Raw genomic sequence first — 13,789 nt, forward strand, 5'->3', positions numbered from 1 at the left:
TATGATACTTCAAAAAAAATGAGATAATAAATATATTAAGTATGTGTGTGTGAAGCTTTGAACGTAAGTTCCTAACCCTAATGGTCTGGCGTATGAAATGAAAGAGAATCAAACAGTGAGAATGAATGAAATGAAAGTGACTTTTCAAATGTGAAATATCACAGCTATTCCTAGATAAAAATTACACTTCTATTCCTATTTATTAATTAAAAAATGATTTTTTAAAATTTTATTTATAAGCCGTATCATTAAATTTTGGTAGAATTGCAATCAAATCCCAAAAAAAATTTTTTAAAGGGTCCTAATAACAACCTAAACAACCTGTAATGATAAGTTTCAAAATAAAAAATAACAATTTCTAACTTGTCATTGAGATTTGTTAGTAGTTATTTTCCTTTTTTGGGGCATCATTGTAATTTTCCTTTAAATTTTTTTTATATAATTGTATATATAATTGTACAATTTCAAAGAGAGATATCATATATCTAATAGTAGACCGCTATTTTATTGGAAAATATATATATTAAGAATAAAATTTGAAAATCATTAAACGTTGAGAAAGAGTTAAGTTTAGTGTTTTTTTATTTTAATAAAACTCACTAAAAGTGACTTATAAATAAGATTAGTGGAGTAATTAATGATATAAAGTAGTTGTTATTAGTTCTTAAGTAATAATTATATGAATATAAACCCTTGGCTTTAGATGTTTGAGTTGTAAAATTTGAAGTTTCAATGGCAAACAGATCGTTGTTTTGTATTCATTGTTTTACAAGGTTCTTAATTTATATGAATATAAATTTATATGAATATATTTTCTCAAAAAAAAATTATATGAATATAATAGAATTTTATAAGTTTCGGATGCCTAATGCAAATATTTATGCAGCATGTAGTTTGCAATTAAAAAAGACGGTACCTTGTTAATTATGGGTATATGATATATTTGAGCCATTTCATTTTAGGAATAATCTTACCATTTTTTTTGTAGTTTGGTTTCAACGTCTTTCTCATAGGCTACTGCACCAATTCAAATTCAATGAATGGTTGATGTGTCTACAATTCATAAAATGCAATGTATATCTTTTTTAATTGAAACAAACATGACTACTAAAAAAGAATAAGAAATCTGCGACAGGTTTGTAACAAAAAAAAAATTTGTGTATATACCTTACTTTTCCAACATGTGAGAGACTTTGGAGATTTCTGCCATTGACGAGTGGAACTTCCAGAAGCACCTGTAATTTTCCAAGAAAATTTTTGCAATTAATTAAACAAAGAAGACTGACCTCTATTAATGGATCAGTGAGCAGTCTCATATTCTGTTTTCAATTACTCGGTTTTTAATATAAGACCTATTTAACTAATTTGATTAGATTAAAAAAAGTTAGATAATTTAGTTAATTATAAGAAATATGATGTTTTTTTTCTAAAACACCATAATCATTTTCCTTAATATCTTTCCTCCTTCTTTTACTTGATTATGGTTGAGGGAGTATCTATAGAGGTAATTTAAAAAAATTAATAAATATAAGAAATAGATCTTATATTTAGGACCAAAATCAACTTAAAATTAAGTCTTACATAAAAGACCAGAAGAGTATTATATAGAAATTACAGTTGATTATCTAAATTAAAAGAACATTTATATTTACGTATAATAAGAGAGTAGGAAGAAAAATAGATGGATTAATTGAAATCAAATTAAAAAAATTTTAAGAACTCAGAAGGAAACCAGATCAGGAGAGCCAGGGATTTTCAGTTTGAATTTGAAATTTGAATCATTATTTGCATGGCCCATTGCGATATTATTATTGTGAATTATTGTAAGCCTGTCTTGGTCCCTTTGTTTGAAACTTGAAGCAAAGCAAAGGCTCCTCAATAATACTTCCGTTTAATTCACTCATCAACATCACATGTGTCGCCATGTTGTTGTCCGATGATGACATTATTGCTTTGTTGATATTGAAAACGGAAACTCACCAGAAAAAAAATACCAAAATAAGTGTCCTTTTCCCCACTATTATAGAAAAAAATTTCACAAGAAGAAGTTAAAATTACTATATGTCAAATAAAGAATCCCATACAAAAATTTGTTGTTATTTATAATTTTATTATTCTCAAAACCTATTGAAATGTTATTACCAAATCTTTGATTTAAGATTTAGTAATTTTAAGTTTTTTTTTACGGGATTCTCCCGGAAAGAAAAATAACGTCCTAATTTCCTTTGACAGAATAGCCCAATTAATAACAAATCGTGCAATTAATGTGTGTTTGATTGCTTTGCCAGTTGGAGCCTCTTTCTTGAGGGATTTTAATTTCTTTTCACTCCTTCTAGTCCAGGAGAAATTAGGCATAACTGATCTGGTGATCGACTTATAAAACTTCAGGGGGCATGAATGATCTTTTTGACTTTTAAAACTTTACAATAAATCCTCTTAAACTCTCACATTTATGTAAATAACTCTCTTCTTAATAATTTTATTCGTTACTTATGTACATAGATATTAAAATCTAGGACGCTTGTATACATATAACTCAAAACTTCAGGGGGTTGTATACATGCATAAAAAGATATACAAGTGATTGTTGGGATTTATTCATATGAAGTTAAAAAGTTTAAGTGGGTTGGCTGCTAAGTTTTAAAGGTTAAAACATATGTTCAAAATTTAAGAGTTTTATGTCATTTAACCTATAATTTTTGTTTAATATATGTAATGTTTTGGGCGTTGCCTATTTGTTCACCAAAAAAGTTGTATACGATCTCCCATTTTACAGGGAATGACAAATTGAATAGAGAATAATTAAATTTTTTTTTTAATGCATACGTATTTTCTCTTCTTCTAAATACTTCTCTGGATAATGATATGGCAGGTATCAATTCTATGGTCGTAATCGTAATTTGAAAGTGCGTGAATGGAGACAATAATTAATAGGGCTTGTATGTATGTGTCATTATTTGTAATTTTATATTATATATCTAATTGTTATCCTTTTCTCTTTGCCCACGTAAAACGGGTCCTTTGCGTGGTTCTTCCGTTTCCACAAGATCTAGTTCCTTCCTTCCACAACAAGTCGAATGATTCTTATTGGGTTTTTAATATTTGTACCTAAAATCCTATTTTCTTTTAATTTGTATTTTCATTCAATAAAAATACAAATTTTGAAAAGATTGCGACCATTTAGATGCGGAGTACTTCAATTTTCATTCTCTTTCTCACTTAGCTCTAGATGTTTACCCCACACCTAAACCCCTAAGATGTCCAAAACTCATTGTGATAATTGCTAGAGAAGGATAAAAGTGTCATTGGCTAATAATTGAGATAGGCTCCATATAAAGAGTCCAATGTAATAATATTCCGGTTCTAAATATACAAATTACTTTATAGTATAATTTATATTGTAAAGTGAGTCTTATATTTAAAACCAGAAAAGTATGTGTTTAGTGTGGAGACGTGGAATCCTACACCTCCCTCTTTAATCCCAATAATATTGAGTTGTTGGTTATCTCTCAACGAGGAATTCAATTAACTTAAGAGAGTTATTATATCTTTGTTAATCATTAATCATAGTCTCATTAGTTTACAGTAATAATAGAGAAACTCTATTTTTACGACAGAAACAGTCTCTTAATTAATAATTACTGACTCGATAAAAGCCGAGTCCATATTGGGATTCGGATTAGAAATTAAGTTTTTTCCACGTCAGTTGCAGAAAACCCAGGACAACCCGTAACACCATCCTTCAAGTCTCAATCGTGAGATGCAGCTATATTCTCAGCTCCTCAACAGTTGGAATTCGTGTTTTTGGTTCTTTGAATCCTATTGTTACCGGTATAAAGCAAACAAGCCTGTTACAAGTTACGACTTTATTTTAACACAAGACTAGAGTTAGGAACAAAGAACATATTCATTTGCCTTACCGTATGCTTTGGGTCTTACGCTATGTTTGGCTTGACAGAGGGAAGGGGGGAGGGATTTTAATGAAGAAGAGGAGAAGAAGAGAAAGAGGAGGAGTTACAAAGGGGAGGGTAAGGGAGGAGAAGGGAGGGAAGAGATTTTAATGAAAGGGAGAGGAGGGGAGAGATTTTAATGATAACTTGTTTAGTTTGTAAGAGGAGAGGAGTTAATCAAAAATTGACTATTTTAACTTTATAAAATTAAAATAAGTTTTTTTACTTTTCCATTTTGTCAAGATATAAATATGTATAATACAATTGACCAACTTTGACTTGCCATAATACAAATTATTTATGACTACTCATTATTTGAACAATAATTAAAAATAACAAGAATTATAGTATTTTTAATTAAACCAACCTTCTTAAAAAACAAACTAAAAAAATAAATTGAACTTGTCTACTAATATATATTGCAATCAAAATAAACATCCATGTTTCCAAAATAAAAAGATCCATGTGAAAAAAGATTCACTACTGAATATATCATCCACATTAAAAAATAATTCAAATATCGAAAACATGATATAAGACTACTCCTAATGAGAACATGAAGAAGATCCAAACACCATATCCATTATTACTGCTTTACATGCTAGAGATAGACATTGAACAACTGATCTCAACTTGTTAACATCACTCATAAGATAGTTATCAATCTGGGGTTTTTTATCAACATCAAATCCACATTCACTAATCAAATGCCAAATCTTTTCACCTGACATGGGTGGAATCTTGTGGATAAAACTCTCTCTTTTTATGACATTTGACTCATGTAATAAATCATTTTCCCATTTCAAAATGTCATGAATTAAATCATGACCTTGAGCTAATGCTTCATTGCCTTCTCTAATTGCTGTCGCCATGTCAGATACTATGCTCTTCACTATGTTGAGATCAGTCTCCTTATCTTAATCATGCTCTTTCTTTCTCTTTTTACCACAATCACTAGTTGCTCTTTGTGGCTGTTTAGAAGGTAAGGGATTTTTTTTACCAGTATTACCATCACTTAAAATCTCAACACCATCTAATATGTACTCCTTTTGTGAGATAAGTTAATCCAGGTTATTGATAATTTCATAATCTGCTTTCATAGGAGATGCATGGCGACATTTTCGCTTCTCCTTTACTATTAGAGACTCATCTCCACCAGCTCTACTAGCTTCATATAAGATTATCATCTTATTGTAATTAGAAAAAGGAGCATTTCACCAAATTGCAGCCTTTGGTTTAAACTGAGACAATGCATAGATATATTAAAAGAAACATTTTAAGTTCCATTAAAAAAAAGCAACAATATATAAAATGTTAAAATCATACCTGAATTAGAGCCTCCCAGACTTAAGGCTCAACATCCCATGATTGAGTTGATGGGTCCCAAGTAAAACCACTCAGACCATTTTTAAATATATCATAAACTTCTGAAAAGTTTCTTTTCAACATCTTCCAATGATTTTTTATTTTGTCCTTGTCAACCTTTCTACCAAATTGTGCACTCAGCACTTGGACAATGTCTTCATAAGCTATAGTGGTAAATGTCTCATTAACGTTTTAACAGTGTTCGTACTGATATATAAAGGTATCAATAAGGCCATCATCCATAGCCCTTGTCCAATTAAGTAACTCCTTGCTATTGTTTGATCTTGTTCCCATTTTATAGGTCTGTTTGTTATAGCATAATAAAATTTCAATTGAAAAAAAAAACAGAGATAAGTCTAGACTCAATCAAATTAATATTATAAATCATTCCAACAATAATAAATAGAAGTACTAAAAAAGGAAACTCAATGAAATTAATACCGTAAATTTTTTCTAACAATACCAAATATAAGTATTAAAACTGAAAATCAATCAAATTAATATTATAAATCATTCTAGTAATGACAAATATAAGTACTAAAAATGAATCTCGATTGAATATATCAATTAATCAACAAGCTTGAGCTTGATAAGCTATCCACATTTGATTAGCCATGTTTTCTCTAATAAGCTGACCATGAGTGGCTTCTACACCCTCGTTATTTAAAGCCCAACCATCATCATCTTTATTTGAATTTGCAAGTTCTTCATCAACTTCCCTAATAAGATCTTCATCAGATTATGTAGTCATCAAGTAATTATGAAGAATTCAACATGCAAGTATTACCAATGTTTGAGTTTTAACCACATAAGTAGGCTTTGATGAGCTAGATAAAATTAAAAAAAAATTTTTTCAATACTCCAAATGCTATTTCAATTGCATTTCATAATGATACATGTCTTAGATTGAATAATTCCTTGTGATTTTGAGGTGGATTTCTTGAATATTCTTTTAAATAATATCGAACCCCTCTATACGGTGTGATAAGTCCATTTGTTAACATAAAACCGGTATCCACAGAATAATATTTTCCTATAATAAATGAAAATAGTTAATATGAATATGCAGCAACAACTTCATTAATTGGATTAATTTTGAAAATTACTCAAACAATTACCTTAGGGGATTTTAAGCCTATCTTCTTGAGTCAATGCATTCTTTAAAATTCATAAGTCAAATGTTGTGCCTTCCCACCCCGGAAGCACATAAGTAACCCTTAGATCAAATGAGCGTGCTGCTCAAATATTTTGTGTTGGGTACTCTTTCCTGCCATGATATTGAGGGGCATCTGGTGGAGATACTTTAACACATATACGCATCCCATTTATTGCACCAACGCAATATTTGGGGAAAAAAAGAAGAAGAAGAAGAAGAATTTACTCTTATTACGAATCTCAGGAGGCACTAAAAAACTATTAGGTTGTATAAGAAATTTTTCTTCTAGTTCAATAATAGCATCTAATACTTTATAGAGATAACGACTAATTGTTTCACCGAACCTTCAAAAAATAAAATTAATTACACTATTTCTTGCTTTGTGTGCCAAAGTATAAAGAGTCTTGGCTACTTGTTTTTCCACACTTGCATATCGTGTGGCTTGTAAGCCTCCTTCTCTCTCTAACCTACCACATAATTTTAAAAAAGTTTCAAGACCCATTCTAATAATGTCTTGACCATATCTACAATTAATTATTCGAGCCATCACTTTTTCTCGTACTCTTTCTCTTCTGAAACTCATATTATAACATATTTTTTTTATTATTGCACATATAAGTCGCATAGTACTATACAATAGCACAAATGACTTAAACTATGGCTCTTTGACGCAATCCTAGGTATCGACGAACCAACATAAAGTATTGAATCAGCATTTGACACAACCGACATATATCTATGCCTTACCAATTCCATCTAAAACAAACATACTTATAATCAAATTATAGATACCTTAACGTTAGTTATCAAAATCTATTTGTGGTTGAGGGCCTCTCACTGCTAAATTGATGACAATATCACATATATTAGTCAAATTTAAAAGAAAAACAAATTAAAAACTATAATTGTGTTAATATAAAACTATCAACCCAAACTCCTATTCTTCCAAGTATCAAGTAGGACTCTACAATGACATAGGACTTAAAACTCAAAGCCATCTTGTGTCTAATATATATATATATATATATATAAACATTTGTAAAACTCCATCTACATTAGTATTGCAAAAAATTTCGTGCATCGCGATTGGATGAAAACCATTGAAGTTTATAAGCTCTTCATTATGAAAAAAATTTAATAATAGAAATTTTGAAGGATCCATTTATTAAAAAAATAAAAAAGATTCAAATATGTGATATTTCAGTGCAATATCTCTTTTGCACCAAGATGTTGGCTTTGGATGCCTGCTGCATTGGTTTTCTTCTTTTTCTGTCGACACTTTGAACCAAAGAGTGCTACTTTGGAATGTGTAGGCAATGACAGCTTATTTTGTCACCTGTGCGGGTATTGCAAAGCAAGAAAAGAGAAAATATATCAATTATCAACAGGAAACAATTCATCCGTATGATACTAGGATGAGCGGGAAATAGTGTGATAGGTGATCATCACAAAAGACAAACCAAAAGAGACAAGCAATATTTTTATATGATGTAAATTCAATTCATTCATAAGAAGTTGAAGATCGGTGGAAAGCTAAAAAAAAAAAAAATCAAAGAATACTCACGGCTTTGAAGACTGGATTGACTTCTTGGTGACAGCAGCTTGTTATTCACGAAAAGTTGACTCTCACACACAATTGTAGCATATTAATGCGTTAAAAAAATTAAGGGCAAAAGAGAAATTAAATTATCTCATTCAGATTAATTTTGAGATGTGAAATTTTATCTCTCATCTTCCCTTCAAAAAACTTCACCTTTAGAAAGGAGGCTGAGAAAGAAAAAAGGACGAAGGAAAACTCCTCCCCTCTTCCAAAAAATGCCCAAGAGCAACCCGCTTTCCCCCTTAAAAAATTTTCCAACCAAATAAAGAGAGGAGATCAACTTCCCTTTCCCCCTCCAAAGCGCTATTAATTTTCCCCCTTTACTCATACAAGCTACTCTTCAGTTATTTAAAATTAATTTTTATCCTAAATACAAAACTTTAAAGTATACAACAGGAATCATAGGACCACTTGATCGAGTATTGAAGTTTTGTATTGATTATCAACATACATAATGGATATATCGTAAACATGTTTGCAAACTGGAAATAGAATCATTTAAGCCATCACAGAAAAATGAAGATTAAATGAACTAACTAGAAATTGAAGATTTGTAGTTGTGTCTGAACTGGCTTGATCTTCTTTCGGCACAACGCAAGGAAAATTTTCATGGCAACACCATACTTGACATAGTGCTCCAAAAATAATAATCAGCGTATTCTCATCCAAAAGCAATGAGCTACTCAACCAAGAGAATAAATAAATGTAAATTCCCCAGCAAAAAAAAAAAAAAAAGACCTATATGCCCTGTGGTCATTCATCGTCATCAGAATAGTTGAACTTAATTGAGTGGGATTGTAAATCTATCTGCCCTCCTCTGTAAGTCCCACGCTTCTTCTTGGTCTTCTCATGACGAAAGCCTCTGGGGGAAACAAACGGGTTCGATGTCACGGGGCCATTAAATGTGAAAAATGCGTAATAACAAAAGGTGCGTATCGTCACACTATTGAGAAAAGATAGCAAAATAAGCACCCATCAGGGGCCCAAAAAAACACCAATAAAATACTCTCTAGTCCTATTTATAAGACAAAGAGAAGATTTTTTTTTATTTATTTATAAGTCACTTCATTAAATTTTTAATATGAATATACTATTTTGTTCTTCATTTATTATAGTATAAGTAGTTATCTCTTTTGAAAAGTATATATATTAAATATGAATAAAATTGAAAAATTGTTATATTTTAATATAGAGTTAATATATTTTAAAATTTTTCTTGATCCATAAAAGGTTACAACACAATTTCAAAAGAGTTCTTGTATGGTTAAGCAAGCAGCATATTGAATATTGTCCATTGAGATGACATACCTTCCTCTAACCTGGCTAAGAATTTCTTCAGCTTTTGCACCATAACCAGTTTCAGCACCATCCTGCAGAGAAAATAGACCATTAATTATTTGTTCGGAAATTCGACAAAGTAAATTCAAATTCATGGGCACTACTAGTTATCACACCTTTGCCCAGTAAGAGTTATCCTGAAGCCTCTCATCAGCATATTTTATCTTTTCAATTTTGACCCGTTGAAATGGTTTTGCTGAACTTGGCTGCAATAAGAGTGCCATATGCTTAGACAAATTTAATAATAAATCATAAGTATAACAATTGACATCACAACACAAACATTAAGAGGCAATGTAATCAGTCCCTTGACCGGTTAAACAGATTAGAAAAACCTTTGGACATCAAGACGCTGCTGGGAACAATTAAAAAATGTCACCGCATTCATTTATAAATCTATTTTTGGGTTAAACTTTCCCAAACATTCAAGGTAAATTTTAAACAAAATTATAGAAATATGAATTTCAATATTTTCATTCTTATAAACATTCCAAGTAGTGTAAGTAACTCAAGTGAACTTACAAGTTGTAATAGGTTCCAAAATCCAAATGCACTTTTTAAGTCAGTTGAAATCATTCTTTTCAAAAGGATCCAATTCACTTCCGATGAAATGGTTATAAAGATTCATGATTGCAACTTCCTTGACTATAAGAGATAAAAAAATCCATCTGACAAATTCCTTGAACCTTCTATTCATTACATAAAGTTGGACAATACTCTAATTCTCCACAAAGAACACAATTGCCTTGTAAAAAGATCAGGCTAACAGAGAACCACTTTGGCAGGAACAATATGAAAAAATGTATCCACCAGAGGACCGGAAATATGAAAGGCATGACAGCTGACTTTTGTGCATGTCCACTAACTTAGCATATAGCTAAAGCGTAATCATAACATACCTCAACAGAATCCGGTTTCTTCCGAGACCTCTTCTCAGAAAACTTTTCATTAGTTCCATTTGTCTTCTTGTCATGTTGTTCCCCATATGTCCTTGGTGTCTGATCACCGCCAACTTGACCATTTGCTGACTGCTCTCCTTCCTTAGATTCTATGAGATTGCCTATCTTCCTGCGCTTGGGGTCCTCATCTGCCTTTTCATCTGCAAGTTGTACATCATTTTCTTCAGAAGTCAGTCTTTTCCTTTTTTTAGAATCTTTCTTCTTTTCTGTCACATCATTATTTGGTGCTTCCAAATCAGCGATTTTGGAAATATTTTCAGTGGGATCCCCAATATGCAACTCTTTAGCATCTCCATCACAACTCAGCTTGTCTTTCTTGGTCTTTTTTTTGTCCTTGGATTTCTTTTCTGTCTCAGCAACTTTCACTTCCGTAAGCATAGACTCTGATTGTACTTGGTCATCTTCCACACTGTTAGCATGAGATTCAGACACCAGCTTGCTTTTCTTCTTTTTTTCCTTTTTCTTTTTGTCAGTACCCTGAAACAGCAATTCACAAAATTTCATGTCAACAAATTCATTTAACTTCCTCACACTGATTTGGTCGTTTCGTTCATCATAAGAATTAGAATTTCATGTTTATTTACCTTCTCTTTAGATTTAGCTTCTGATTCAGGGTTTGAGCCATTCGTTTTCTTAGAACCCTCTAAATTTTTATCTGATCCAGGCTGATGAACAGGATCACTGTCACTCTTGTCTTTCTTTTTCTTTTTCTCAGCATCATTATCCATACCAGCCACCAAAGGATCATCCGCATCTTTTTTTAAGTGCTTACCAGCAACTGGTAAGTAGTAGAAATGCCAATATAAAGATCTATTTGCAAAGAGAAGTGAAGGAAATAGTATAATAACCATGCGAAAGAGAATTTGGCCATGAGACCAGATTTTTGAAGCATACCTTGCTCCTTTTGGTAATTGATATTTGTCTTAGCACCCTTACTGCTGACAAAAGAAATAGCAGAGAGCAAGGAAAAGGTTCGCTTAACATATGCAAATAGAAGCAAAAAGAATCCAAAAATTGATATGATGGTCCACACTCAATGAAGCTAATAGACGCAGCGACAATTACAAGAATGAAACTGCCACTTCCTACTTATAAGCCTGAATTATGTGTACATGGACCCACAAGTGCATCAATACCCTGCCCTGTTTGCAGATTATAGATTATCAGAAGTTTGGGACTGAAGGAAACAACTGAGCATTGCAGAATCAGTGTTATTAATTCCGCAGTGCATAATGTCATCAAAAGTGGTTAATGGTAAATTATCTTTTACAATACACAAAACCCATAAAGAAATAGCGATCAAACAAAAGTTCTTCACTTTTACAATACACAACACCCCCATAAAGAAACAAAAGTTCTTCAGCAACAGTTACTGTATGATTAAATACACAATTGCTAAGACTAAACTGATGCCACACTTCGCATTTTGAGTACTTAGTAGCTTACAATAAATCTGCACAAGATGTATTTACTTACAAGAATATTATCTTGTTCATGAAGCTAAAGACAAGAGCCAGAGCCAGATTTTACCACAAATAAAGTTATCTATTTTCAGATTAACAATAAAGACCACTTGAAGTCCCACTCCCTCAGCGGCTTTGCAGAAGAGTTTATAAGTCAGGCATTCCCAGGCCATCATGCAAACCAGTGTTTTCTTGGCAACATAATTAGCCAAAAACAAGCTTACAGGCATAGGGCACCAAATATAACATTTTTTTCTGATAGCTCTATTCTCAGTGCCCCCACTGGCAAAAACTTTGGAGAAATAAACGAATATAGAGTTAAAAAATATGCTTGAATGATACCTATTATTAGAGAATATCAAAATGGCATCTCCTCTTTTGAATTATTTTTCTGGTCCAAAAAAACAGTTATCATGAACAACACTTTTCACAGCCGGTAAAGGTTGGCGAAAATAAGTATTTAAGAAAACAAAGCTCATGTTTATCTCACCATAATTCTAAATATTTGAGACACATTTCTTCTAGATCAACTGAGGAAGTCTCCACATTATCTTTCTGCATCACAAGCAGGATCAACATTAAAAAGTTGAGTCAAAAGCCAAGCTTCTCTGTAACCGAATATTGAACAGGACGTACATTAAGCAGGCACTACACAGAGCGAGGATGGTATGCTGCTACCCTATTGGTGACCACATGCAAATACTGTTTTTTCGACATTGTTTGACATTTTCGAAATATTTAGCACATTAGCCCGATTATTTTGCTATGATTCTTCACAAATATGACATCATATTAGTTTTTACCACTTCGTTTAAAAAGCAATGATTCATTACGTTCTCTAAACACACGAGTCAATATCTTTAGCTAGCTATTCCTACGTGTATTACTGGGAAGAGTATGTCTCCTTTGCATCATCATGGCAAGCAAGGAAAAGAAGAAAAACACCTCGATTTTCGCTTCGGAACGAAACTTCTTCAGGGTCTTGGAGAATCCACAGCGGTGAAAATAATGGGCCAAAGAGATGTGAAGAAGGAGCTTCTCTTCCTGGTTCAAATGGACAGTTCCATTGGAAGAGGCGTTATTATCACCGGAGTGCTTCATTCCTAGCAAAACTTGACGAGGCGTAAAGGCGACAAGTTTAGCGTTTGCTTTGTTATCTTTTAGAGTTGCAGGCATACGACGAGCTTCTTGTGCCTATGAACTAATTGGTAGAACGACCAAGTACGGACCAGCTGCTGGAAGCTTCGCCGATGCAAGAAACCAAGCGACCAGGGGCTTAGGAAAGAGGGTATTAGGGTTTTCCCATCGCCTTGCCTCAGCCCACAAAATAGGGCCTGACATTAGTCTTTATTGTATAATACGTAGTAATAATTTTTTATTGAGTTAATGCATACTTTCTTCTTTTAAATTTATTCTTATTTTAATTTTAGCCTTTTAAGTCTTTTTTATTTAAAATATATCTCTATAGTTTAATTAAAACTTAGACTATTTTACCTTTAGAAGAATCTAAACCTATGATTTAAAATTTGAGAAACCAAAATTAAAATGAAAATAAACTTGAGAGATCAAAGATTATATTAATTTTTTTATTCTATAAAAAGATTGATATGACATTTAATATATGATAATATCTTAAATAGAATTATTAAGATACCTATTCGAAGCAACAAAAAATCTTTTGCTTTCTTAATAGGCAGGGTAATTTTTTTCCCCCCTAATAAGTTGTACTAGTGACAACAATGAGGGTTTAAACTCAAGTTTAATATTGACATATTTGTATGTCTGCCTAAAAATTAAAGTATTTATGTATAGTTTTATCGTACAGCTACATATAACATACAGCTACATTAATGAAAATCACAGTAGTACACCTTCCATCCCAAATTTGGTACTTTGGAATATGACAAATGATTAAAGCTTCTTTTGCATAGAAAATAAGTCCAATGGTGTAAAAGTTT

The 13,789-nt window shown here is 31.8% G+C and overlaps 1 protein-coding gene across 2 annotated transcripts; it reads right to left on the bottom strand.

The window, feature by feature from the left end:
* Positions 1-8,491: 8,491 nt before the first annotated feature.
* LOC114711226 (suppressor protein SRP40) lies at positions 8,492-13,140 on the bottom strand. 2 transcript variants are annotated; one of them, XM_028895596.1, is made up of 8 exons: positions 12,777-13,140; positions 12,322-12,386; positions 11,263-11,306; positions 10,953-11,146; positions 10,309-10,845; positions 9,526-9,615; positions 9,380-9,441; positions 8,492-8,933 (listed from the first exon to the last, which is right to left on the bottom strand). In XM_028895596.1, the coding sequence occupies exons 1-8, from the start codon at positions 13,005-13,007 to the stop codon at positions 8,825-8,827; spliced, it is 1,332 nt and encodes a 443-aa protein (XP_028751429.1). In that variant the 5' UTR covers positions 13,008-13,140; the 3' UTR covers positions 8,492-8,824. The 2 variants fall into 2 exon arrangements, with proteins under 2 accessions (XP_028751429.1, XP_028751430.1); XM_028895597.1 differs by having other exon boundaries at positions 11,263-11,303; positions 12,777-13,127.
* Between the last annotated feature and the right edge of the window lie 649 nt (positions 13,141-13,789).

The sequence above is a fragment of the Neltuma alba genome, unplaced genomic scaffold (assembly GCF_004799145.2).
Source record: "Neltuma alba isolate B1F8T4 unplaced genomic scaffold, ASM479914v2 tig00011283_pilon, whole genome shotgun sequence".
NCBI classification, from domain to species: domain Eukaryota; kingdom Viridiplantae; phylum Streptophyta; class Magnoliopsida; order Fabales; family Fabaceae; genus Neltuma; species Neltuma alba.